Source organism: Pelecanus crispus, chromosome Z (genome assembly GCF_030463565.1).
Source record: "Pelecanus crispus isolate bPelCri1 chromosome Z, bPelCri1.pri, whole genome shotgun sequence".
Classification (NCBI taxonomy): Eukaryota; Metazoa; Chordata; class Aves; order Pelecaniformes; family Pelecanidae; genus Pelecanus; species Pelecanus crispus.
In genome coordinates, this window is record NC_134676.1 from 41,253,425 (window position 1) to 41,280,950 (window position 27,526).

Here is a 27,526-nt window from a genome sequence, read left to right on the forward strand (position 1 = left end):
TGATTTTTACCAAAATGTCACCTTTTGCATTGCAGTAATGGGGCAAATATTCCACCTGCTCCTGTGTTGACATTCCCTGACTCTTTCTCTTTGCTTTGCAAAAGTCAGTGCACTGGCACTAAACAGTCTGGTCAGTCTGTCACTCCTGGCTGGTATACCTGGATTTCCTGTTGAGCACCTGCTAAAATCATCCAATCTGAAGCATGCTGGAACTTGACTCAGACAAAAACAAATGTTCCAGTACCTGTGTTTCTCATCTCTGCAGACAGTTCTCTACTGACTTCACTAGATATCAGGAGCAAAACTTCCTTAGGAATTTATGCAACTGTTGGGTCCGTAGCAAAAGAAGGGTCTAGGCTAGTGCCTAGCTACATACATCTCACCATTTTTCTTGAATTTGAAATAATATGTTGCTCGCTGTTAAGCTTTGCCACCATTAGCTTCTCACTGTTCAATTAAAGCAACACAAAGCCAAACGACCAGGTGGAGTCAGTTTCCTACTGAAAACTTCCGAAACAGACAGAAAATGACAAAAACTGATCACACTAAAGGAATATGTCGATTTGTTTGTGAGACTCGGGCCATAACTTTAAAACCACATTATGTGTTCTGTGTCAGGGTGCAGAGAAGGTTTACCTTCTTACTGGATAGCAGCCTTTTTCAGAGTGTATTCCTACCTGTCCCCTTCTCCCCTACTTTTTTTCTTTTTTTTGGTCACAAAATTGATCATCTGCTCTTCATCTACTAGTGCTCTTCTTGCTGAACCTGCATATCATTATGATGAACCATAAAATATATTAAAAAAACCCCAAACCAAACAAAAAGCAAACAAACAAAAAAAAAACCCCAAAACCCCCGCAACCCAAAACAACGAAAAACCACACTAAAACTCCAAACCCATGCCAAAATTACTTCTACTTCTTGCACTCTCAGTTTTTAATTGTGACTTCAGATGCATGTTTCTGTCTGCAAATGGTACCTTTGGAACCTACTGACTGTATCTTTACTTCAAAGCCACTATCTACTAGACTGGAGAATAGGATATGGAGACGGATGTCCTGGGAGTAACTGGTGATGGGGTGATGTCTGCAAACATGCTCAGGACAGGCAGTAAGGATCATAAAGCTAGAAAGAAGAATATGGTATGGGGCAGGGAATTCTGTGCAAAGAAGGTGAGAAAGATAAATAGAGACTCACTTTGCTCTGTCTGTGTGGAGGTACTCTGGGAAGGGTGATGTTGGATGAACATTAAGTTTTGTTAGGGCAAATTTTTTTTTTTTTTTAAAACCATAAGTTTTTTTACACATAAGTAAATTTAGCTATTTCAGCCGTTCTGTTAAGTTTGAAAAACATTCTACACACAGAATATTTTCCACTTCTTTCTAAATTTAGGGATCCTCGATACTGTGTCTTAAGCCATATTTAAAAACTAAAAGTAAGTCTGGGGGGAGAAGCTGTGTGGAAGAGTAACTATTTTCGGATGTACAGAATGATCCAAGAGCTTAATTTCAAGAACAAATGTTTAGTCATATATGTAATCCTATTGGCAGCCCTTGTATCAAAGGAAAAAACAACAAAAAAAGCTGCCTGTGTTACTAAGATGCTTTTAGAGTGTGCAGATAAAAGCAACATTATTCTCAACAGGCATTACATATAGCCCAAACTCCTTGGCTTTCTGATTCGTAACAGAAAATGTGATGGAGAGCCACACTCAAATACAGTTGACTTAGTGATTTCTGGGTAAGTTTAGGAACCAATGGGTTGTATGTGTCCAGATAAAGATAAAGTTCTTTGATCTGGGTTTATTTTATTGGGTCTGGTTGAATAGGGTGCACATATATATATATATATATCAGAGTGGAATGGGTTAATTCACCAAAGGCTTTTTAAACTCTTGTAGTTTTGACAGTGAAGTTCTATTATGTTACAAAGGAAATGTCATGCTATTTGTTTTTGGGATTTGTGTTCTGTTTTCAGGTTACTTCTTTTATTCATACAAATTTATTTTATCTTTTGTAGGAAAGAATTAATACTGTCTGGCACTTTAAATCCACTTAAAGATTTGCATCTTGGAAAACTGGCGTTAACCAAGTTTCCAAAGAGTCCAGAAACATGGATTCATAGGTTTGTTTCCCTTGCCTTCTGTTGCCTCCCCAAACTTAAATGTTTTTCTTAGGGTTTTTTTTTCCTGTGCTTGGGTTAAGGAGAGCCATAGATGAAGGAGGACATCTAGAAATATAGCAGATTCTTTGAGCCAGTCATGGTAAAACTATGCTTTAGCTTTTGAAGATACCTGTGTATGTTTTATACTTAGAACTAAAATCATATGCACCTTTTTTGCTGCATATTTTTTTAATAAACTTTGGAGGTGGGGTAAATTTTCCTAAAGGTTTATCATGTCTTGCAGCACCTAAAATTCTCAGCCTGAGAATTCTGATTCCATCAATACTGAGTATTTGAGCATTGTGGGTTTCTCCCTCTTTCCCTTCTCCAGTTTACTACTATATTGCTTGTCTACAGGCATTTCAGAAAGACAAGAATCTCTAAAAGCTGATCTTTATAACCAAAGTTGGGTTCTTTGCCATTCCAATACTGGTCTTTTTGGTTTGGTGAATTTATTTGTATCATTTCTAACTTAAGCAATGTCATTAAGTCACCACTACTAAATATTAAAATAACAGAGCGCATTTTTGGAAAAGATAACTCCAGCATTACTCAAACGCACAAAGCTAACCGTCTCAGTCATGACTGAGTGTGCATAAAATGCCTGTAGCACAGCCAAGTGAAGTGTAGATCCTTTGCTCAACTTTGTTTTTAAAAAAACAAACAAACAAACAAAAAACCCACCAAAAAAACTTGGTATGTGTGTAATTTTTTTTTTCATGATGTATTTTTCACAGGATAACTCATCCTTTTATAGACAACCTTAAAGAGATTTGAACGTAACACACTAGAAAGCAGTTCGCAATGTTTGCGTTTCACATGTCCAGCATTAGGGCAACCATAAAGTTGATACCCTATTAAGGGGATTCATACTCTAAGAAAAACATAAATAAAACTTCAGTCATACTAATAACATACGAATTTTTGGAAGAGAGAATTGTTGGTTTCTTTGTGAGTGCATGAGCTTAAAATTCTCAAAGTTAGCCTAGAATGTAATAAATGGAATATTCCTAGGCGTTTCTTAAGCATCTACTTAATTTCTGCTAATTTCTTTCATCGTAGCATTGATACAGCAACAAGGCTGATGAATTTGTGCAACGTTGGTTTTTAATTTTGTTGTTTTTCAACTGCTTTTAATCATCTTTGTGCTACTGACTCAGGCTGCTTGATTGCTTTGTTTGAAGCAAAAGGAGTATGTAGAAATAATGGGAAAAAATTACAGTTTGTCATGGCTTAGCCTTTCCTACATGGTAGCTAACACTGGAAAACTGTGATTTTTTTGCATGTAACTAGTGCTGAACCTGGTGCCATCCATATCATTATGATGAACAATACATTTTTATGAAATTAGTCAGAATGGTAGGTTCTTAATATTTATTTACATCCTAGAAATAATAAATTCTGTCTATAACTTCTATGCATCTTAAATTAGGAGTATTTTAATAGTGCTATAATTTCTTATTCTTTCTCTTATTTGCCTAAACCAGAAAAGTATACTTGAGGATGATTGTACAAATGTTTGGCTTGAATTTGGATGTGCTGACCATGATTGGTACATGTTAGAAAATAAGATGTGCAAAATTTTTCTTTCTGTATCCGCATAGAGATTAATCTTGTGTTTTCTGTTGCCCCATGACACCAAATTTCAGAAGTGCAAAAAAATAGAATGGGGCACTTAGAAAATTCAGTAAAACATATCCAAAATTTTTTTTCTTACACATGGCAGATACACTCATTAAACATATCAAAATACCTGTCATACATTTTGCCATATGGGCTTTTGCTATACATTTTGTGGGGTTTCACATAGATGTAGTGCATATACAGTCAGTATATCTAGTGATTGTGCAATTGTCACTGAATAATCCTGTGTTCATTTGTGATGATTCCAGGAACTGCAGTAGTAATACTAATAGGAACATGCATACAGTGACAGAAGAAATTGAATTTCTTTTTTCCAAATTTATTGGAGAAAATGTTCTCTTAAAAACCTCCAAAATAATACCATGGTATTCAACAGGTCCAAAAATATATTCTAAATCATCTGAGGTTGTGCTTGTCTGTCTTTCCTCCCATGTAAAAAGTGTAGAAAGTAGCTCAAATTTCATTTTACAATTTTTTTCTTTTGTTGTAGCCAGAGACTATAAAGTCTGTATTTTTTTACACACTCCTGTATATATAATTTATCTGAATTCCTTATTTTATAAATAATCCTAAATTTAAGAAACTGAAATAATGTTAGGATCAAAATAATTTGTCTTTTTATGGTTTTACTCAGAAGTCAATGTTAATGAAATAATATTTATCTTTGCTTAAAGGAATGATTCTAGTCATTTAGCTTTCCTGCCTAGACGTTTTTAGAATTTCCCATTTTTTGAAAATATGCTGATTGAAGTGAAAAAAATACTAGATGGTGATGATTGGATCAGAGATATCTTTAAAAAGCAAAAATTAATCTTCAGACTTACTGTGTTTCAGAAAATAAAGTTACACAACAGTCAAAGAGCATGGTTCATTTGGCTGTACATCTTTAGTTAAAACAAATGCCACATAGGAAGCCAGTGTATGAACACTAGCTTCAATCCACTGCTTGTGATTTCTGCTGAGAAATGCAGTCAGTTTAAAAATTGCATTCTTATAAATTATCTTAAATATTGTCTTCCAGTAGTTTAAATCTTTTTTTTTAACTAAGAGAAAAAGACACAGTGTAAATAAAAAGGACCAGTGAACAAGAATATTATAAATGTTTTCAAATAAGACAAAAGGCAGATGGATGACCAAATTTTTTTTAAGTGGTTGTTTTATTTTTTGTTTTTTAATACATATATATGCAATTTTATATATTAATTGAAAAATAGCATTCTCTTTAAAGAAAATGAATTTATTATTTTTATTTCATTTATTGCTTTCTTTTAACCAGGAGTGACACCCTTCTGAAAGTAGCTATTAATTGGTTTTGGAACCAATGTGAGCCAGTACAAAACAGAAAACCTCTGTGTCGCAGACCAGAGGATGTGCTGCTTTCCAAAGCATTCCACATGGGCCCATTGCAATTCTCTTGACACATGCTGCTGCGTGGAAGTCTACACATGTGATCCCTTTTTGTAGGACCCTTTTGTGTAAGGTCTGCCGATGCACATTTTCTGCAGCATCGATGACACCTCAAAATACTAATCTTAAAAAACGAACTAAAATACTGCTAGAAGTCAGTCCGAAGTGAAATTAAAAAGCCACATAGGAATCTGTGCTTATCTCAGTCACTTCAAATCAAATATTTATAATTCAGCAGTAAAAACATTTGTTTTGGTTATACCTATAGCCCTTGAAGCCATAAGTCTTTTGCAGTTCATTTCTGCTGGTGATGTTCAGAAACTAATTTGTCTTGCTGTGTGCAGTACTGACTAATGTAAAAAATACTAACAAAGCACAGTTAAATATTTTTTAATCACTTTTTTCTGTCTCATTTTGGATACTTTAGTGCTATGTGAGTCTCTGAAAGAGGAGCTCATTAGAAATCTTGTGCAGACAGTTCTTGCATTTTTTTCATAAATTTGCTGTTTCCTCCTGTTTTCTGTAGTATGCTGTACATATCCATGACCACTTACAGTGAGTGAACAAACAAATACAGATAGAGTTAAATTATTTTGGAGTGTGATCATAGAATCGTAGTTTTCAGTATGGGAAGATTTCAGATGGTTATGTTTACTACTTACTCATCATCTAGTTAAGCATAGTTCAGATAATTGAAATGTCAGAAAGGTTTGATTGATTGATATAAATAAAAAAAACTTTTTTTTTTTTCTCTTAAAATTGCTCTCTCACCATTAACACTGTACATCGTTTAACCAGACGATGGGTGCTGCAACAACTAATTCAGGAAAACTCCCTGCCCAGTCTTGTGACTAAAGGAAACTTGGGAGCAGCACCTGTGGAGAGAATTCACCGACTGGTGCAGGAGGAAATGAATGTCTGCTCTGAAGCTGCTGGGAGATATCCAAGCAACTACAATGCCTGGTCCCATCGCATCTGGGTTTTACAGCATTTGGGAAAGCTGACTGTCAAGGTATAATACAGTAGTGAACAAAGTCTTCAATTTCCTTGTCTAAAAAAAAAAAATACTATTTTGCCAAGCAGATCCTATGACCTGGATGGAGAATATCATAGTAAGTTAGCACAGGTAGCTAAGAATATTTTAAAAAAACAGGCGAAATATTGCGATGAGTATGTTTTGTATTTTTCTTACCAGTGTAGGCAGGTTCTGCTCAGCAGAAAGAACAAATTTCTCTTGCCCATGTACAAAGTTCTGTTTGTTGGTACTTAGTGTTAATGAACTTATGGCAGGAGAATAGATGGGACTATGTGAACTGAAATAAAGAAGGGGCAACTGGAAATAATTCTTCTAGCACTAATCTTGAGATTCCCAATAGAGAAAAAGATAATACATGACAAACATTGATTTGATAATGTAGTGTGATGTCTTGTATTCATACCCTTATGCAGCTTATCTGTGGTTTCAGAATATTGAAGGATTAAGCAAAGACAGCAGGAATTTCAGAGAAAGCATAATAGTGCTTGTAACTAGTTTCTTCAGCTCCAACAGTATCTTTTGACAGCATTTAAACTGAGGGCTGATCAAGCTATTTCAGCTGCAGCAGGGACATCTTAATGCAGTGGCGAATGTTCCAGATCACATGGTAGTATCTAAAACATCGAGACCTACAGCAAATTGAATTAGTTAACGTGACATGGTCTAAAATTATATAGGCAGTTTTGTAATAGTGTGGTTACTAAGCTGTTAGATGAATTCCTTGTGAATGTTGGGCTGATACAGTGACACACCACTCGCACTTTTAACGGCAGCCACTGCACTTTGCCATCCTGTAAATACACAGGTGAGTGAGGGAGGAATTTAGTGGAGGTTGTTGAGTTGGTATAGCCATTATTTTTATGTCTTATGGGCCAGCTGCTGCTAGTAATGGATGTTGTTTTGCTGATGTTTCCTGTTAGTTGTCATCTGAAAAACTTTAAAAATAGCTGTATAGGATTGGTAATAAATAGCAAGTATGTTCCAGACTCCATGAGGGAGACAGCCCAGAATTTGGACTCATCTGCCTAGCAAGTTTGTATGAAAAGGTAGTTACGGAAAACTCAGAAGAATTACAAGATTGGGATAGATTGGAGGTTAGAAGTTAGGGTTAGAGGTCTATATTAATAGGAAATAGGGACTTTTACATAAGTCTTCAATAGCGTTATTAAAAAGAGGGGGGGAAAAAGTTAGCACTGTTAACTAAAACTCAAGTCATTTTACACTTTAGTTAACAGTAGTTTGAAGATCAGCATAACACCCTGAGTGCTTTTTGCACTTGTTATTCCTTACTAATTTAAATAAACAGAAAGAATTGCATTGTGGTAGAAATAACTCTTCTCAGAGTCGGAGTTATGCTGGTGGGTTTATTCATTGGCAGTTGTTAATGCTTTGTGTGATGAGTCACAAGCATGCCTGTGAGGGAAGTGTTTTAAATTTGTTTGATCACTCCCAAGTCCATTTGCCTTGCCCCCCCATCCTAGTTCCCCTTCTGGTCTTCTTTTTAGGCTGATTACTAAGGAAGGTATAATCTTCTCTAGTTCTGTCCAACTGGCTTTCATTACCTGTGGCAAAATTTCACTGGTGTGCTGCTGTTTCTTAAGCAGTGTGTTTAACCCATTGGGAAATTTCCGTGTTGACTCTACGGTTTTTTTTCATGACACACCAATGCATGTCTTCAGATGGCCTAGCAGAAGGTATTTGAGATGCAGAAAAATTGGTAAAAAGTGTAGAACATAAAAGATATCAAGAATCTTGAGGTAAAATTTGTGCCTAGGTAACTTTAAATGGCAGAATTAGGAAGTGATTATTTGCAAGATGTGATGTGAGGAAGAAAGCAAATACAAAGGAGGGCAGGGAGAAAGCAGACATTACAGATTTTCACAAAAATATACAGGTTGTTTTCTTGCTTGATGTTCCATTTTGTACCTTCAGCCATTTGTATGTTTGAATATATGAAAAGAACGGTAAATTTCACCGAGATGTAAGACTGGAACTGTGCTGAAAAAATTGGCAGATAAAACAGTCTCTGTGATTCTATAGCCATTTAGTTCTTGCAAGGTTGCCTCAAATTATTTAGGGACACATTTCTGCTATAATACAAGCTTTGCCTGTAGTTTGATGTAGTTTTTATTATGGTGTACAAGGAAACAGAGGCCCAGAAACTTAACGTATATGTTGTATTATCATTGAAATAAGACTTCTCAAAACAGGTTTATCATTTGTGAAACTGTTGGCCTGCTTTGGAGGATTTGACAGGGTAAGTTGTTTGGTAGGGTCTGGAGATTTTTTCCGTTTTGTAATCCTAATGGTTCTGCAGACTGAATCTCAGTTCAAACTCTGGGAAAAAGATATAAAATACTAGAGGAGAAAGTTTTGGCTCTGTAGGAAGATTTTCCCACAGAATATAGATGTTTCTTCTTTCTTACGCTAGATAGTAAAAACCATGTTGTTTGAATGTAGAAAACTCAATTTGTTTTTCCTGCAGAGTTTGAACCACATTAGCAAGTTTACATAGTGTTTGAATAATGTTCATTAATATCAGTTAAGGGTTTGTCAAGAATAGATTGTTCCAAACCAATCTAGTTTTTCTGGTATTGGAGTACTTGCCTTGGAAAAGGACGAGAAAGTTTGACTTCAGCTAATACAGTTAGCTAATGGGGGAAAAACATGGGCTCCAGACACATATGAATAGGTGGGTGTGTAACTAGTTGGAGAACCAGAGTCAGAGACTAATATCAGTATAGGCTGTTAAAATTCATACACATCATGATGCTTCAGAGAAATTGTGCAGGTATGAAAATAGGATGTAGTTCAGCAAGGATGGACAAACTTTTGTTGCCTTCAGATAGGAATACTGAGCTTCATAATTACCAGATGGAGAGTGACTGATCAGTCTCTACAATAAAAAAACAAGCAAAGAAACAAGTGGTAGCGTGATTGTCATCTGAACATCTGAACCTCTCTTCTATGATGCCCAGAAGACAGAAGTATGTTCATAAGACACAAAGTAATTTTTCCTGTAGACATCCCCAGTAAGGCCATAGCTTTTTCTTAGATGACTAGACCTGCAAAGGTACCTGTCTTTTGTGTGAATGGACATTGCCATATTTATCTGGTTATCCTTAAAAGTTTTTTCCCCAGAGTTCCTTTTCATTTCCCCAGTGTCCCAGACCAGGGAGGAGGTTTTGGGCTGCAGTCTATAAACATGCCAGGTAGCTTTGCAGCTTGTAAACACACCAGGTAAATGTATCAGATTATTCCAAGATCTAAGTTGGACATAATGTGTGTAGTATCAATTCCAGCTCAATAAAGATTGGTCTGATTTTTCTGATGTCGCCCTTGAGCCTTATGTTGGTTTTAATAGGCTTTTAAATTTTAATGTTCGGAAATTTAAAATAGTAAGCTCAATTCTACTGAGGAGGGAGAAGCTGATCTTGGGGTTTAAAGTGCAGAACTGGAAATGAGGAGTTTTAGCCCCCTTAAGAATCCCGTGTGTGGTCTATTATTTAATAGTGCTCTTCAGTTTACTGATCTGTAAAAGGAAGATGATGTTGGTATCTCTTGTCAAGACCTAAAAACGTGTGTTGAGTAACTCTGGTAGAAGGCACTATTTACATCATTTGTACTTGGTCTAATATCTTTTAGGACAGACAGGCCACAAAAAGGGTGCATCACTAGCCTTGCACATTTCCATGGTTTTCTTTGTGGGAGGCTGTGCCTCTTGTGCTGCAAGAGATAAAAGAAAGACTTGTGCCTATGAAAGTTGCTTTGCATCAGCCAGTCCTGTTAAGTGACATAGGTAGCTCAGAAAAAGAGATTAAAAGCAAGAAAATACCAGTAAGGTTATATCCAAAGTCTTTAGAAGTAAATGGAAAAGGTAGTTTTGGTCTCTTTTGGAGAGTTTAAGCTCCAGAGGAGGAGCAATGTGAGAAAAGGGGCTAAAGCCTTTAAAGAAATAAAATCATTAGTTCTAAGAGAGAGAATAAAGCATAAGAAGCTTTGCCTAGTAGCCAAACTCACCCGTCTTCCTAGAACTAAATTTTGAAGGTTTAAAACCATTCAGAATTAACAGAAAATTCATAGGTGCCAGGAGTGTTACAAATACAGCTGCAGTCACCAATGTAAGTATTTCCCAGTTATTGTGAAAGCCTTTCTGGGAGTTCACCAATTACCAAGTCAGGCAAATTAATTATGGACAAATAGCTTTGTATTCCACAGACTCTAGGACTTGGAACATAATGTTGGTGGTTGACATTCTTTCCTGGAAAATGAACATGTAAATTACTTTAAATCCTGGTTTGTTTGTTTTTTTTTTAATTAAGCATCTCACCCACCCTCTGACACCCATAATGCACTAGGCAAAAATTAAAATACTTCTAACTAATATCCATGTAGCTTGGTGTATCCTTTACCTCTGCCTCCTCTAAATAGTCTTTATTCCTAACCATTCTGAGATTCTTAAACCACTGCTTGTTTCTCGTCATAAGGGGTTTGGGGTTTTTTTCCCCTCACCCTGTGGGAAGGTTTCTGAGACACCTACCTTTTCAGAGTTTGGAAGAAGTAGTTTCTTTTGTGCAGGGATGCCAAGATACTTGTCAGCACACAGTAGAAAAGGCTCAGTGATTATTTCATCTTTCTGTATGTGTTCTTAAACCATTACCACAGTGGCTGAAATCCCCAGAGGAGAGGTTACCTTAATACAGAAATAGTGGTGGTAAATTCCTCCTTTACACTGGTTGATAACTGTGACTGCTTTTTGTTTCAGGTTCTCCTCGATGAACTTTCATCTACTAAATATTGGGTATCCATGCATGTCTCGGACCATAGTGGATTTCATTACCGCCAGTTCTTACTCAAGTCCTTGATAGGCAGAACTGTGACTGACAATAAGGTACTGGTACAAAATCAAATGGTAAATGAGGAAAACCCTAACCTTCAAAAGGAGGAGGAGAGTGCAGGGGCAGAAGCTGCCTGTGCAGAGGAGCAGAGCGTGGATCTCCCCCGCTGTTTAGAGGAAGAGTTGGAGCTCTGCACTGAACTGATCGATACTTACCCAGGGCATGAGACCTTGTGGTGTCATAGGTAAGAGGACTTGGTCAAAAGAGTATCCTTCTGATATGTGGATTTTTCTTTGCCTGGTGTTTCCAGACAAATTGTTGTTCTGATTTTAAAAGGAACCACTCAATAAAAGATTTCTAAGCTACTATGTCTTAAGCCTTTGAAAAACACTCAAGAGCATAATGAGAGCTATTGAATGGAAAATTTGATTGGGCTTAAGTATCTTGTTGATGCTTACGTCATTGTTACAACCACTTGTCCCTATAGTTTGTGCAAGAGGCACAAGATACTGTTAATCAGCCTCCTCACACTTAAAATGTTTAAAGGGCAAAAGATAGGCAGAAGATGGATCAGCTGCAGAAAAGCTCTGCTTTGCCATCTGGGTGTATGTGCCTGACTAGGTAACAGCAGATTTGCCAAAGTGATACTGATCCCTTTTTTGTAGAGTGTGAGCAGTGACAGCAGATTTTATGTCTGTTTGTGGGGGAATCTGGTGGGATGGCAAATGAACTGAAGCAGTTTAGCAGCAACAGTAGATTATTTTCAGTCCGTGACTTTTTTTTTCCCTTTTTTTTTCCTTCCTTTTCCTCCGAAGAAGGTGTGTGTTCCACCTTCAACACCACCTAAGCAACAAACTTCCTCTTCTGAATGCGGTGGTATCATCTGTGGACAGCAGTGATGAAACTCTGAATAATTCCCACCACAGTCCTGCGACAAGTCACATGGCACAAGCTATGGATGTTGATGGTCTGAATGAATCCAGTGGTAAACAAGGTTATACCCAAGAAAAAAAACGCCTGAAGCGTGCTCCTATGCAGGACTCTCGTGGTCCAGAAATGGAATACCAGTTCACTGATAAAGTATTATCAACTTGTAGGGATGCAGACCAAGCCAGGTTTGCTACTGCTTATAGGAAGTGGTTAGTTACTTTTTTAGGTCAGTGAAGGAAGAGTTTAATGCCTTCAGGGTTCTTCTTTTAGTGCAATATTCTCTTTTCAGACACAAATGCATGTCTTGGTTGCAAGTGTTAGCTAACCATGTGTTTCTCACTCTTTTAATGGTCAGTCCTACAGTTCATATTCAGAGTAGAAGTCTGTCACTTTATTTATTAAAGAACTGGCGTACAGTTTTAGTAAGCAAATGCAGTTTGTTCTTTAATCTTTTTAAGACATCACTTTGTGTCGGCTTCCTACCATGCCATTTTCTTATTTTTTAACGTCTGCATTAAGGTAGACTCTGAATCATTTGGCTTTAAACAAAAAACAAACAAACAAACAAAAAAAAAAAGTCTGAAATGCTTTTGAAATGGAGTGTCTGGAAGAAGAATAGGGGGATCTGTCAGTATCAGCTCAACCTGTTTCCAGGTTGTTCCTCTTTACTATAGAGTCATCTTGCTAATACCTTACTGGATTCAGAGTATATTCAGTGAATGTTATTACTTTTTTATTAGCAACCTTTGGTAGAACACCAGGCTGCAATGTTTCTTTCTCAAGGCTTCAGTAACAGTATTGGAGCCATGCCTTTTACTGTTGTAACTGGGTTTTTGTTTGCTTATTAGTTGTCACATGAGTTTGACAGGAAGGTCTATGAAGTTGAAATCCTGAAAAGCAGATGCAGTAAAATGTGACAGAAAATAGTTCAAGCACACACGTTCACACTCACACTTACAGTCAGAGCTATATTTGGAAATACTTTCTTAGAACAGACTACTTTACCTTCATTTCCTACTTGGTATTTATTTATTTATTTAATCTCAACAATCCAGAATTAATGACGCTTGATACACATTTCTGAATGTATTATGTACACTACAGAATCTCATCCTGCTAAATCCCACATTGGTAACTTGTACTTAACCAAGACCATGCAAGTCCAATAGATGATGGAGTAAAAAGTAATTCATCTGACTGGTCATTGAGACTATACAATTAAAAAAAAAAAAAGAGAGAGCAGGAGGGAGCTATGTCTTCACTTTTGTTGTTTTGCAGAGCTTCAGTCTTTGGTGTTTTTTTCTTTTGACTCTTCCTTAAGAGCACTTCTCCAACCATACATCTCTGTTTACATAACTGTAAATTTTAAGGGAATTTGAAACACATTTCTATTCCAGTGAAATTAACATGAATGGTCTATTTTGTCATTTCCTTAGAACTTGTCTATATAAGGGATTTTTTACACTAATGGAATTGTGCTGGTCCAAAGACCCAGGGGAGAAAAGTTGTACAACTGTAGAAGTTTGTACAATGACATCACCTCTGTTCCAAACAGACTATTCACTGAGGGGATTAAATTTTCAAGCTAGAGTCTTCGCCAAAATTGCTGTATATTTCTCCTGCCCGAAGTGCCTCCTGACTGTGGTTAAGTTTCAAGCTGCTGTTTCTGTTGGGCAGAGAGAGCAACATGAGGGAGAAAAAAGACAGGTAGCCTTCTCAAAAGGTATCATTTGGAAAGAAAAAAGTCACTCGAAACATGGAATTCCAACAGTTCTAAATAATTTGATGGATGGGGGTTACTCTTGCATTTCAAAATGAAAATAGACCACCTCTAGTCTTAGTATGTTCATAACTTATTTCAGGCACAGAGTAGCTAACGGACTTTTCTACATGTACACTCTTCTGTTTACTGTACCTAGATAAGACTGACCTAGGCTTGAGCATCTCCATGGCAGAGTTTTGTCTCAGTGGGCATCTGCACTTGCCTCTGTATAGCTAGGGACATATTACATGGACGTTTGTTTTGAGGTGCTCTGGGATGCTAGTAGTCTTGGTTGATGGTTTTAGTTGCAGAAGAACATAATCAATGTGTGAAGGAGGTGTGGGAATGGCTGGAGAGGATAATTTTGTCATAAGATGTTGTCTCTATGACATCTGAAAAGTGGGTAGGTTCAGGTACAAACTGGCATCTGAATTTAAGAACTTGACTTGAGCAAGAAATTTTACCTATCCCAGAGGACCTGGTGTTTTTTGAATATGAAAGATACATTAAAGCATGTGTAGTAGCCTGAGTCAGCTTGATTAACAGTATCCCATTAATGACTAGAATGAACCTAGAAAGTGTGAAGTCAGCTGACAATGTATTAAGGATCACGTTCTTGGTCCTACATTACTTAGACAGTTAGTGACGTAGTTGTGTGTTCTGTTTACTTTGGCAAAAATTACCTGTTCATGAGAAAAATATTAGTGGCAGGAGAAGACTGGGAAGTGGGAACATGATAAGAAATATTTCCTGAACTGTGGAAGGGAAGGAACGCTCTCTTCTCGCACTGGAATGATTGAGGTTTTTAGAGGAAAAGATTTATCTTAGAATCTGACTTGAAACCTGTTATATAGTTCTTCCAGACTATAATCTGAAGTATTAGTTGGCTTTCTTAGGGCTATATCATGGAAGTACTGTGCTATTGAGTTTGACAGTCTTTCCATTATAAACACTTAAGATCAAACAGCTGCCCTCATATACATGTGTGCAGATTCTATTCATGTCAGCATGAGTTATACATGCTTGTAGTAAGACAAGATTTGGTCCTACGTAACTGAACAGAGTTGCGTTGTATTTTCATACTTGGAAAATGTTCTGAGTGCTCTGATTAGAGAAGGTGCTGATATTTTTATTACTTTTACAGAACACTGATGGCTGTAGTATGATTCTTAAGCGTGGGTTTTTAAAGCCTACACCTGATGGAAATACTCCCCCCCCCTTTTTTTTAATCCAGTTAGAATAGTTATATTTAGAAATGTTTGCAGACCAGAGTCTGCCACACAGAAAACTAAACAATAAGGTGAAATTGAAACAAGTAATGTCTTCCCCTTTGAAAAAAATGCAAACAATAAGCTGTCAAAATCGAGCTTTAATTTTTTCATGGTAACAATATAAATTGTATGAAAGAAGAAACTATATAACTAAATTACTTCAAGCTGTCAATATCCTGAAGCCTCTTACATGAAGTGGTTGAAGAGTACTTCCAACAAATTGTATTAAATTCACAACTGTGTGATGTTGTGGAGCTATGATCTTTGTAGCATGCCTGTCTAACTATTTGGTGTTACTGCAGAGCCCCATTTGGGCACTGCTTGAAAAAAAGAAAAGTGGCTTCAGGTCATTGGTAGTTAACATGCATAAAAGTTACCAAGTATAGCTACTTTAAGTGATGTGTTTTAGTTGGTTTGTGTTTCAGAGGTCAGAGAACTATAATGTAGTCAATGAACATTCTTGCAGATAAAATGTCCAACAGAAGTTGCAGAATACAAGGCTCTCACTCTCAAGTTCCTTCAAATATAAAATCAAATTTTGTATATCTGTAAATGTCTTCATGCAACGTTCAGCATCTTTACTGATTTTATCATCTGCTGTAGTATGTGTCCTTTGAATTAATGCAAATTCTTTTTGTTCATTGTATTAGTCTTTGTAGAAATTTCTTTGTGCTAGAGACAAAGGGTTTTGAGGAACAAATGTAATTTGAAACTACAGAAGTTAGAATACAAGGAGTCACATTTTAAGGGGTTGAATTCTCTGCTGCTAAATATATTAACAGTTATTTCATTGGCATTTGGTTTATCTTATGTGTTACAGTCACTGGAGCAACACATGCAGCGTTAAAGATAGCTATAATAAACTTTTATAAAGTTATTATTGGAATGCATTGCTATAGCTGCTCTGATTAATATTTGTTAATCTACTCATGCCTGCATACTAGTGTTTTGTTGATTTCTTGCATATTCTTCATACAAACAACTCCTTGTCTCATTTAAATAGGGGAAAAGTAAATTGGTGGTTTATACTGTTTGATTAATTACCTTATATAGAACTTGTTTCAAGACAAATAAGCTAAGTGGTAATATAGTGAGAAAGCTTAGATTCTGTCTTATAATCAAAATTTCTGGCTTTTCCAGTTTTGTGTTAGTACTGCTTAATTAGAATGTGTAGCTAGTCTTTATGGACAGGAGTGATTTTTTTCCTGACTAGATAATTAATGAATTTTTAACAGTACTGTATAATACTGATGAGCAGAAACAAAGGGGTTTGGAAAGGCTTGTCTGCACAGCCAGACTCAATGAGCATATTTTTTCAGAATAACATATAATACAATGAACAAAATGTGACCACCAGAGAATAATTTAAGTGATGAGTCTTTAGAGACTTGATTGAATTTTTGGACAAGGTTGTTTACTTAGTTTTGTTTTGCCTTCTGTGAGGGAAGAATGTTCCTTAGGTTTTTTTGGTTTAATAGGAAGTGAACCGTTGCACTTACAGCATGGGAAAAAAACTCACAGCTCCCGAGTTGTATCTTGCTAGAGCAATTTTGGAAAAAGAAGCAGTAAAGTGAAATGTAGATGTGACTTTTAAATGCATGTTTGTCCTGTACTCATTTGGTGATGAGAGGTCTTTACAATTAGATCTTACTGTTTTATTAATGTCAGATATAAAGGAAAGAGGGTAACTCACCTATTCTCAAATGCACTTAACATTCAAGTTAGTTGCAAAGGAAGTTCTGTGTCCCTGCCTAAGATAATTTTCCTTCTTTTTTTTTTCCCATGTGCTCAGAGGTGTGTTTCCTTCCCAGCCTCTACTCTGTTCTTCCAACCAGCAAAGAAGAATGTAGCAAAGCATTGGTGAGGTGGCCTCATTTCATGTTTAGATAACTCTGACTACCTCCCAAAAAGTGCTCTGACTGACGTCCTTAAGTGGAGTTCATCAGACTCGGGTTTTTTCAGAACCTCATGCTAGGCCTACATCCTCTTTCAGAGGTGAAAAGCAAGAGCTTTATCTATGAAGCCATCTAGTTTCCCCAGGAGAGTTTAAAGGAGAAAAAAACCAAACCAAACCAAAACAAAACAAACTTGCAGTTAAAATTGGGAAAACTAGAATTAGCATAAACTTTCATTAGTCTTTTCCTCTGAAGAAGCAATGATTGCTGAAAAATGGAGGAAATATGTGCTTCCAAAAAATTCCTTGTAGACAGTTTATGCTTTTGAGTTATAGACCTGACACCTTCTAGTCGCTTACTTGGTGTGTAATGTTACTTCTCAGGGCATAGTCTATTGTAGTGAATTAGGGTACATTTATACAATTTATAATTATTGATTTTAAAAAAAACCATAATTGCTAAACATGTAATAACTGGCTTTTAAATTTTTTTGTCTAGCATAGTGTTTTGTATCTACCCGTAAGCTAATACTGTACTTAATGATTCACGCTAGACCTTACCATCTCATCTGCATCATACTGTTATTCTAGATCTTAAATTGATGTTGCAGTCTTGCAGGAAGCTCCTGACGGTTGCTGGGTTTATTCTCTGAGTACCCGAGTACTAATCAGTATCTCACAAAGACGTATGTTGTAATGATGGGGAAGCTTTTTACAGTATCTGTGTTGATGCACTATGTATCTTAGATTTAGATTTTTAAAAAAACTTTTGTTAGGAGTCTGAATACTAGAATTGCAAAAGCTTTTAGTTTTTGATAGCTGGCAGACGCTTATATACAATACAACTATTCTGAAGGGCAGAACTCTTAACTGAAGTCTAGTTTATTAAGCATCTTTATCTGTACCATCTGGAACCTGCAGTTAATCCTACTGTATAGATGGAGGTGGGGAGAACCCACAGCAAGGTGCATATATTCTTCACGGGACACTTTCTGAACAGAATATAATTATGGAGAAACAAAGAGCTTTTTTTGGATGAGGTATTCCTGTACGTTCAGTGTGAATAAAGTTATGAAATTAGTACATCATTAATACAGTAAGATCTCCTGAATGTCTGCATAGAATGAGTAATAAATGTTGGGTTTTTTTTTAACAGAGTGTTCCCTGTTATTAAAGAATCACATAAATGATACAAGGTACCAGAACTTGTTTTTACAAGACAAAATATACCTACTGTGTTTATTCCCTTTTGTTCCAGTTTTTCTTTTTTGAAGTAGCTACATTTGAAACTGGGTAGTCATCCTGAAAATTGTGCTTGGGAATGTCATCTTTAATTTCATATAATAGAAATAGTGAATGTCTTAAATAGTTTTAAGTAGCATTAAGATCCAAGGTAGTGACAGCAGTACAGTATTTAAGTGAGCCACTAAACACTAATTTTGTAACACAGTCATGTCCATCAAAGTACTGTTCCATGTAGGGAAAAATGTTTATTTTATCAAGATATGTGAAAAAATATTTAATTGTCACAGCTTTCATATTAGGGGGAAATACAGTTCATTTTAAACATAATATTTTGCAATATTTTTTCTATGAAAAATTCTCAGATACAGAGTTGTGACCATTGTAAATTTTATGTAGATTTCCAATGCAGATAAATCAGATAAATGGTAAGTTTTGTAGCAGAAACAATAAAATGACAGGACAGTAAGACACTGGATAGTAATCTGATAAGTGAGCAGGGTTCTACAGGATTGTGAATGTAAAGCATTAAGTTTGTTTTTCACTGGTCTTACTTTGTCATAGGATGAATTCCTTTGAGAGGGGGATTTTTTTTTTTTTTTGTCATCAGTAGAGAGCTTATCTGTGAATAAATTATCTATATTTATTCTCCCACAATAAGTGTGTGTGTATGCGTGGGTGGATGGATGGCTGGATGGATGGTGGAACTGTATTTATGTAATGTCCTATGAAAAAGGCAAAATCTCCCACATACAGCCATTTTTATTAACACTGGTGATCTGTGAACAGGACTGTTCTGTGGAAGACCTGCCCTAAGTCTGAATCTAGCAGGATCATTGTCAATGTCAGGGTTTTTGCTGAAAGCAGTGAGATCTCTTGCTTCCCCTCTCCGGCTTAGTCTGCCTTACTTTCATGATACTTGGGTAAACGTGTGCATACACAAACCAAATTACTAGTGGTGGTGTTTATTCTGAGTGCTTGTAGGGAGTGTTTGAGACGGTGAAAGAGTTTGTAAGGTCTTGCAGGCTGGTAGAACTGGGAAGTGCTCAGCCATTCTCCTAACTGGGGGATACCTTTCAGGAGTTCTGCAGGAAGGAACAGACAGGCGTTATTTTGGATGAAGTGCTTTAGCATCACAGGAGACTGGGAAAAGTATGTCAGACACAAACTAGCAACTGAAGTTGGTATTTGAATACAAACAAGAAGTAGTCTTTTTGGTACTTTATTTTCAATATTTTTCTCATGTACTTCTTATAAAAATGAATCACATTAAAAAAAGATTTTCTAAGTTACTCATAATTTTGAATGCCTTCTGATTTTGAATTGTTGGATTTGAGAGCTCTCCTTAAAAGGCTCAGTTTCACCTTTCCTCTCTCCTCCTAGACAATGAGATTCATTCCAAGTGTTCTAAAATGAGCACCTAAAATCACAGGGCATTACTGAAAATACTGCTCATCATCTTAAATGCAAAACTTAAAAAAGCAAGGACATGTTCTGCTCATACAGGGTTGTTTTTTTTTTTTTCCATTTTATCTTACTAGCTGCTAGGACTGAAAGTAGGAAGAATTTGTATGGAAGCCCTAAGTCAATATGTACAATCTTGGTTTTCAAATCTTTGAATTTGGGGGTTCATTAAATCAGAAAGCTTAGTATGAGCAAGTAATAAACCCTCCAGTGTCCTTGTACAAAAATAATTTGCAGGAACTGGTCATCAGTTTGTTTCTGATCAGAGTGCTTGATTTTTACATCTGTTAAAATGAGTGACAAAATTCCCACTGACTTCACTGACATAGTGTCAGGCCATGCTGTGGAGAGGGTATCAGCCACTATGTGGTAGCTTTGACATTTTTAGTGTGATGGATTGTAAGTGACTTCTTTGTCTTTTGCAAATGGCTGTATTTATGGCTTCAAGGAAAAAAGCAGTTAGGGTAGCACTAAAAGCAGTTAGCACTGTGGTTGAGGAGAAACCGTTAAGGTTGTGGAATATTATAGGTTTAAGAGGGCAGCTAGAGAGAAATATGCGTACTATGGGGTATCAATAGCTAAGAAAGCTTCTCTTTTTTTCCCCTCTTTCTTTCTTTTTCCCCTCTTTCTCCCCACCTCCCCCCCCCCCCCGCCTTTTTTTCCCCTCTTTCTTTTTTTCCCCCTCTTTTGTAGGGAAGAGACTTTCATACAATATACCTGTGTGCAAACCAAACACATTAATTTGGGAGGTAGTGCGTATGAGTCGCTTATAGGTCAAAGCCTGAGTTTTATGCAAGATATTTAGGGATAAATGGTAAGCTTTTACATGCCATGTGATAATTGATGCAATATTGAAGGAAGAAAGTCTTAATAAATAGTGAATGGCTTAAGTTTTACTGTTCTCCAAGCGTGCTAATACATGTATGGTGCAACAATAAAGTGCACGTTTGTCACCCTGTCATCTCACAAATGCTTATAACTAGGTACAGCTAATTTCCTTTTTAAAATGCATCTACTTAATGTTGATTTGAGGTGTTCTGCAATTATTTGTTGTTATCTAGTACTAGATAATTTTCTCCACACCTTTAATCCATCTTCAGTGGAACCTAGCCAGGTATAGATTTTCATGGTTATAAATCTAGTTTTGCTGTGAAGGGAAGTTGAAATTCCGCCATATAAAATGTTCAGTTTTCTGATATCTAGTTAGAAACATGGGAGGGCATCCTAGCACTGCTTTCAGTTGTGCATACTGAGTTTTACCTTGTTTATGTCAACTATTTTGTATTGCATGTCAATTAAATTTTTACATATCCTAGTAGTACAAAATACATTAAAAAAAAAAAAGAGCACCCCTACAGTCCTAACTATTCTATGCAGATGTCTTCCAAAATTTACAGGTACAATTTTAGTGGTGTTAGTTGGTAAATAGATTTTTTTCACTTATTTATCAGCAGACTTGTTTTTATATGTATTAGTGACAGAACGGACTAAGCACAGCTGTAAGTTATTGTATTTCTGTAGAAAATGGAAAACAGTGTAAAATCGTTTTTGTTAAATGTTGGCAGTTTTTAAATAAACTTTTCATCTCCTAAAAAACTCTGTTTTCTGTGACAGCATATTTACCCTGGACTCCAATTTCATTGTTTACCAACAGATATCCTTCCTAATTATTGCAAATCTTTTTTCAGTGATAAGCTTAACAGAAACTGTGTCTTCTCTTGTGAATTTAGGTGGTGGCAGCAGACTTACTTTATGATCTATTTAAACACCAACAGTGAAGACTTTTTCAAATGCATTCCTACATCTTTTGTTCAAGCTTAGTTTATGAAAGGATGGAGATGAACAACAGCTCTTCTGTATAAGAAATGTCTTTCTGGCAGTTGACAGCTGTCTGTACTGTCTAGAGCTGCAGAACTTGGACAGCTGAATGATGCCTATGTTTCTCTAACTTTTTTAAGTTTCAGCATGATGTTCTGCAATGTGCTTGTCTTTTTTAAAATCTGGAATCAACTGGAATAGCTTATACCAGTCTTTCCAGGGTCCATACAATTTCTGTACTGTCATAATTGAAGGGAAAACATTTCACAGATCTTAAAAGCAGGTAACTGCTCTCTTACGTTCAAAAAATGTACTTTGATTCACATTAAAGATAGATATAATATAGAAGCATGGTACTTTGATCCCAGTTGATTGCCTTTAGAACATAAATTTTGCTGTGTAAATTTTATGAGACTACCTGAAGAAGAATCTTCAGGTGACCCCTAATCTGAACTGGATGAAAAGATGCTTGAGGTATGCTCACAGTTTTTGTAAACTTTCTAATTATGCAAATACATACACATTAACACCTGGATCCACAGTTGTAGATCTGAAGTTATGCTCCTCAAATAGCATTCTACTTCATGTATAGTTTCGTCCTTTAGTTTATCAAGAATTGATCATTGTTTATCAAAACTGACTTACATGTTAAGATATCTTTCATAGACTTGAGTTAATGCTGCAGTAAATTTGCTTCCAGTCCTTGTACATCCGGGCAGTCAATAGCTCTCTGAAGAGCTTTCATTCCAGACTGTTATCCAAATAATTCTGAGGTTCATACAATTTAAATAAATATTTATTAATTTATTTCTATATTTTATATAAATAAATATTAATGTAAAATTACTACAAATTTACATATGTAAGTATGTAAAAAGTACATATACTATTGCACATATTATTACATGTTATATAACTATTACAAATATAAATAATTACATTTATAAATATAAATATTATAGTAATAAATCTTACTATAAAAGAATATTGAATTATTAACAGGTTGGGCTTGTTTTTTTTAATCTAAGCAATGGCTACATTAGGATATTTCAGTGTAACAGTATATGTAAAACATTCTTCAAGTTAGTTGTGTATTTTAGATATTTTACAGAGCATGACTGGAATCATAGGTCCAACAGTTCTCAAGTTTCCTTAAATGTTTCCTGGATTGTCTTGTCATCCTGGCATCTTGTTTATCAGATACACATGCAAAGTAACGAGCTAACAACACATATGAAAAGAAATGAAAAATGTGATGTGTTTGCATGGTCATTCTCTTCTACTTGCACTTTGTAATTTTTATTTGTTCTGTGGTATAGGGCTTCAAGTCTTCCACTGTTTTCCAGTTGTAATAACTGTAAATGTTCCCCAGCTACTAATAAGCATATGAAGACCTCCAGAACTCCTTTGCTGGATGCCAGAAGGCACTGGTGCATTGCCTGGTTTCTCGGGAGTATGGAGCATCTGGCTGTTCCCCCGCAGCCTGTTCAGGGTTGCTACACCTTTGAAAAGCAAGCTGTGGATTCACTGCTTCCTTTGTAACCAGACACTTGAAGCACCTTTGAGAACTACTTTTCTGCGGTATCTGATAGAGAAGCAGAAAAAGAAGGGAAGTGGAAATGCTATGTTAAGAAATATCTCAGTACAGAGCGGTAAGCTGGCGGGACACAGCATGAAAAAAAGCATGAGAGAAGCAGTTTTGTTGTTTGGCTAAGTCTTGCCATTACCTACGTGAGATGCATCTGACATGCAGACATGTTGACAAGCTAGGAAAGCAGCGTCTAAGGAAAGCTGTTTGAGGGCAAGCATGTTTTGACATTTGAAGTGGAGTGTTCGCAAGGGAAGGAGTTTTCTATTTTACTGTGGGACAGCTTTTTTTATTTCTTTTGCATATATGCTATCTCAAATCTGACATGACCTGTAGTATGAGTATTTCTTTTGCCCAAGTAACCCTTCCTGGTGGCTTACAGCTCAAAAGACAAGGTGGATAGCAAAGATTTTTAGCTGCAGAACCTGTGGGGTTTCAAAGGTCTTGCTTTCTTTCTCCATTAAGCTTGCTTGTTTAAACAGAAGTATTAATCTGCCTGGCACCTCCATCTGACTGGAAAAAGTGACGTCTCTGAAGGTGCACTTAGCGATTTCCATGGCAATCGGTGATTACCAAGTGGAATCAAATAGAAGGCAGGAAGAGAAAGATCAGTCCAGCTGTTTACTGTCATTATCCACTCTAAAGCTAAAAGCATACACCTTTAATTAAACACGTACAGGCATGAAGCAAAGTAAGACTATGAGGCATCCAAGTTCTATAGTGTCACTTCAGGTTAGCATATCTGTGTATGCATGTTTAGCTGTATGGCAGATGACTCTGTTTTTAGGCAGGGATATTTATCAGAGCTGCAAACAAATCGGTGGAGCCATGAAAATTTTGTAGCCACTGATAATCTGTTGACCTTAATTTCTTTCCTCATTGGGGTGGCTTCACTACTGAAGGGCAATATGGCCTTTTCTGAGGAAAAGGGAAATGGGAACCTTCCTCTCCGTGCATAACTGCTGTCTTTACAATATACTGTCTGTCCCCATTTCGCAGGTGACTGGCCACTTTTGTACCCCTTGCTGCCTACCACTCCTTTGTTCCTGCACATTCCTTCATCAGCCTGCACCAACCCCCTTGGGCATCCTGGACCCTTGGGTTTGCATCCTCATCAGTTGCAACTTTCCTATTTGCCTGCGGTTTCTTAATAACCCATCAGTTAGTGTGACCGATGAGGTCTGTTTCTTGCCTTTGTCTCTGTTAGTACATCTGTTGGGTTTGTGTCTCTGTGTGTTCTTGTTTGTGGGTTCCCCCTTTACTTATTATCCCCTTCGGTATCGAAAAGATCCTTGACCAGATACCCTTAAGGGAGCAGAGGCTCTCTCCATCTACATACCCTTGCACAAACAAGTTTGCCTTTTTTCAAGGAAGTTGAAAACCTTGCTTCAGTGTAGTTTATCGTATCCCATTCTTTACTTTCTGAAGCCTTTTCAGTTTGACTGGAAATGCAAAAGCTTTCAGAAAGCCTTAAAAAGGAATAGATTTATTGGTCCCTACAGTCCCAGCAAACACAGCCTATTCAGTTTAGCAGTGCTTGACTTGGAATTAATACAGAAACTAGAATATGCTTCCAGCTGCTCCATCTGTGATTGCACCATCTCACAGGGAAAACTGCAACTACTGCTGTAATTGAGGAATTGGAGAGGAGAGTGGGTGGCAGAGGTGAGAAGTAGTTTCTTAGGGGCTAGAATGGTGACGGAAAGGAACAACATAAGGGAATAAGTAGATCAATTCCCTTTCTGTCTTACAAGACAGAAACTAGTAACAGTAACTAGTTTGCAAGATGTAGGTAGAGTGGAGTCTTGCTATGCGTTAATTATCTATGAAGCATATTATTTTCAATGTAGATCAATATAAAGCAATAATACTACAAATCAATAGATCCAGGCTTCATTTTAATAAGTTAATCTAAAAAAAAGTGCTTCCTTCCTTCTTCACTCTTTTAACATACTTCAGTTTATTCTTATGATGACATACTGTAAAATGACAACAAAAAAATCACAAGAGGTCAGAAATATCAGACTACCTTCAGCTAAAATTAAGCTGAAGTAAAACAAAGAGAGTACACACAGTTGTAAGTTGGCCACATCTTTACAGCAAGGCTAATTTTTTTAAAGGAACTGTGCTGTCAATACTTTAAATTTGTCTATACTGGTTTGGAAGCACACCTGTCTCCTGTAACTCTCTGAAAAGGGACAACAATGTAGATCTAGCACATTCTCTTCCTCCTGTCTGCCTTCTCTGTGAAAAAAATGGTGAACATACATTTATGTACCTGTGTACATATTTTGAGCAGGGATGAAATTTCCTCACCAAAGTAATCAAAGATCCTATTTCTTCAGCAACAGCCATAAGGCTGCCTTTCTCCTTAACTTGGTTCATGTGCTAATGCCAGAACATTTCTCAACTAGCCATCCACTGACCCCTTTCTCTCACTTATACCGCCTAGTCTTTTCACCTCTCCAAATGACAGTCATCCTTAAACGTGACCCAGCAATCTTACTTTGCAAGTGGAAGAAATGTCTGTGGAGAGGAACTGTGCATGAAATACATCATCCTTCAAATCTACTGGACTTTACATCTCATTAGTCGCTGCCATCCACCATTTGGTGACCAGCGTTTATGCATAGTCCCCCATGAAGTGAAGCTTTTACAAATGGAGGGTATGAAAGGATCTTTCTACACTGAACATAACAGACATATCTGAACTTGAGCTAAACAAGGAGGCCTCCTCCTGGGCTAATTTACTTTGACAAGGAGGATGGTCCATTTTCAGTATAGAGAGTAACACACTTAACATTTAGAAGTTGATTTATCTCTATGCTTCACCATCACCTTAAAAAACGTATTATAACAGACTTCAGATACATCAATAGCTCTTGTAATTTGAATGAATGCAAATATTAGCATAAACACAAGTCTAGACAGACCATTGTTTTTCATTTAGTGTGTTCCTTCTGTGTTTTCAGAGAAAATGAAGACTATTTTAATTTTCCAGCGGGCTTTTATTATTCAACTCTACTCATCATTAAACCCCACAGACATCCCTGACTACTTCTATGATAGCTTCCCTTGTGTTGGGTCTGCTAACTTTTGTATATTTCAGTTGCTTCATATTTCAGTAAAAACTGTTGACTTTTTTTATTCTTGTATTTGCTTCTGTGATCTGAATGCAGGCCCCCACCTGGATGATTTCCTCCTTGATTTGGAGTAAGTTAGGCTGGGTTGGGGTTTTGGGGGTTTTTTTATGTGTTCACTGAGCTTCAGACAAGACACTGACTCTCTCAGACTTGTATTACATTTCTCCGACCACCAAGGCCCAGGTATCACAAGTTATCATGAGATTGACACTTGAAAAGGATCACATATAATCATAGAATCATAGAATCGTTTAGGTTGGAAAAGACCTTTAAGATCATCCAGTCCAACCATTAACCTACACTACCAAGCCCACCTAAACCAATCACGGGCAGACTAGACTAAACCATGTCCCGAAGTGCCACATCTACCCGTTTTTTGAACACTTCCAGGGATGGGGACTCCACCACCTCTCTGGGCAGCCTGTTCCAATGCTTGACCACCCTTTCTGTAAAGAAATTTTTCCTAATTTCCAACCTAAGCCTCCCCTGGCGCATCGTGGCAATTATAGGCCACTTTGAAAAAAAATCAGTTTTACTGGCACTTTCTTTCAAACAGTGTTTAAACGAACACTTCCAGTTCTGCCAGGCAGTGTGGTGAGGCCTAAAAGGTCAACAGTCATAAAGTGCTCAAACAGCAGGTGGGATATAATGTGATCTATCTTTTGCATGGGCTAGCTACCACTGTGACACTTAGGTGCTTCAAAGAAGAAACAGTAAAAGATCACACCTGAAATCTGTTACAAGCTTCACCTTGGAAAAAATAAGATGTGTAGCGTGTTCTGAAAGCGCCCAGGTGCAAGTGATCTGCTGGATCCAGTAGATTGCTAGCAGGAAGGAGTTTGTGCCTCCGGGGATCCTTCACTGGGAGTACCTCCTGTTGCTCTCTCTTGGACTCCTTGGGGCTACCAGTGGAAGTGCCTCAGCTGATGTTCTTCCCACTTGCTGAAATGCAAAAACAAAGCTATCATGAAGGATGCCGGTGCCAAGTCATTAATTTAAAACCTGAAATTGCAGGCAGGAGGCTACGGATTAAAAAACGAGCCGAGCCTAATTCTAGCCTGTTTTTGCCAAGCAGTTGGGCTGATGCCATGACTGGTTTCTGCGGCATCGCACGCAGTGCTACAAGTGCCTGACTCCAGGAACCAGCCCACCAGTGAGGGTACCATTTGGCTTGTAAAGTCCCCAGCGAGGAAAAAAAAATCCAGTTGCCTGATTAATGATACAGTTGTTTGGGTTTTTTCCACATTCTGTAGAGCAAGCACTCCTACTGTCCGTGCTCCCTGCAAGTGTCTTTGGCTAGGGGCTTCGCCTACCTCACCAACAGAT

General features: G+C 37.0%; 1 protein-coding gene across 5 annotated transcripts in view; it reads left to right on the top strand.

The window, feature by feature from the left end:
• The window catches only part of PTAR1 (protein prenyltransferase alpha subunit repeat containing 1), a 36,551-nt gene extending 23,945 nt beyond the window's left edge, over nucleotides 1-12,606 (top strand). For 2 of the 5 annotated variants that reach the window (XM_075726539.1, XM_075726541.1), the window contains 5 exons: nucleotides 2,020-2,124; nucleotides 6,013-6,226; nucleotides 11,016-11,332; nucleotides 11,904-11,940; nucleotides 12,025-12,606. In XM_075726539.1, the coding sequence (XP_075582654.1) occupies nucleotides 2,020-2,124; nucleotides 6,013-6,226; nucleotides 11,016-11,332; nucleotides 11,904-11,940; nucleotides 12,025-12,252 (901 nt within the window). In that variant the 3' untranslated portion in view covers nucleotides 12,253-12,606. Of the gene's footprint in view, nucleotides 1-2,019; nucleotides 2,125-6,012; nucleotides 6,227-11,015; nucleotides 11,333-11,903 lie in introns of all 5 variants that reach the window. The other 3 variants (XM_075726537.1, XM_075726540.1, XM_075726538.1) reach the window with 2 other exon arrangements.
• The last annotated feature ends 14,920 nt before the right edge of the window (nucleotides 12,607-27,526 follow it).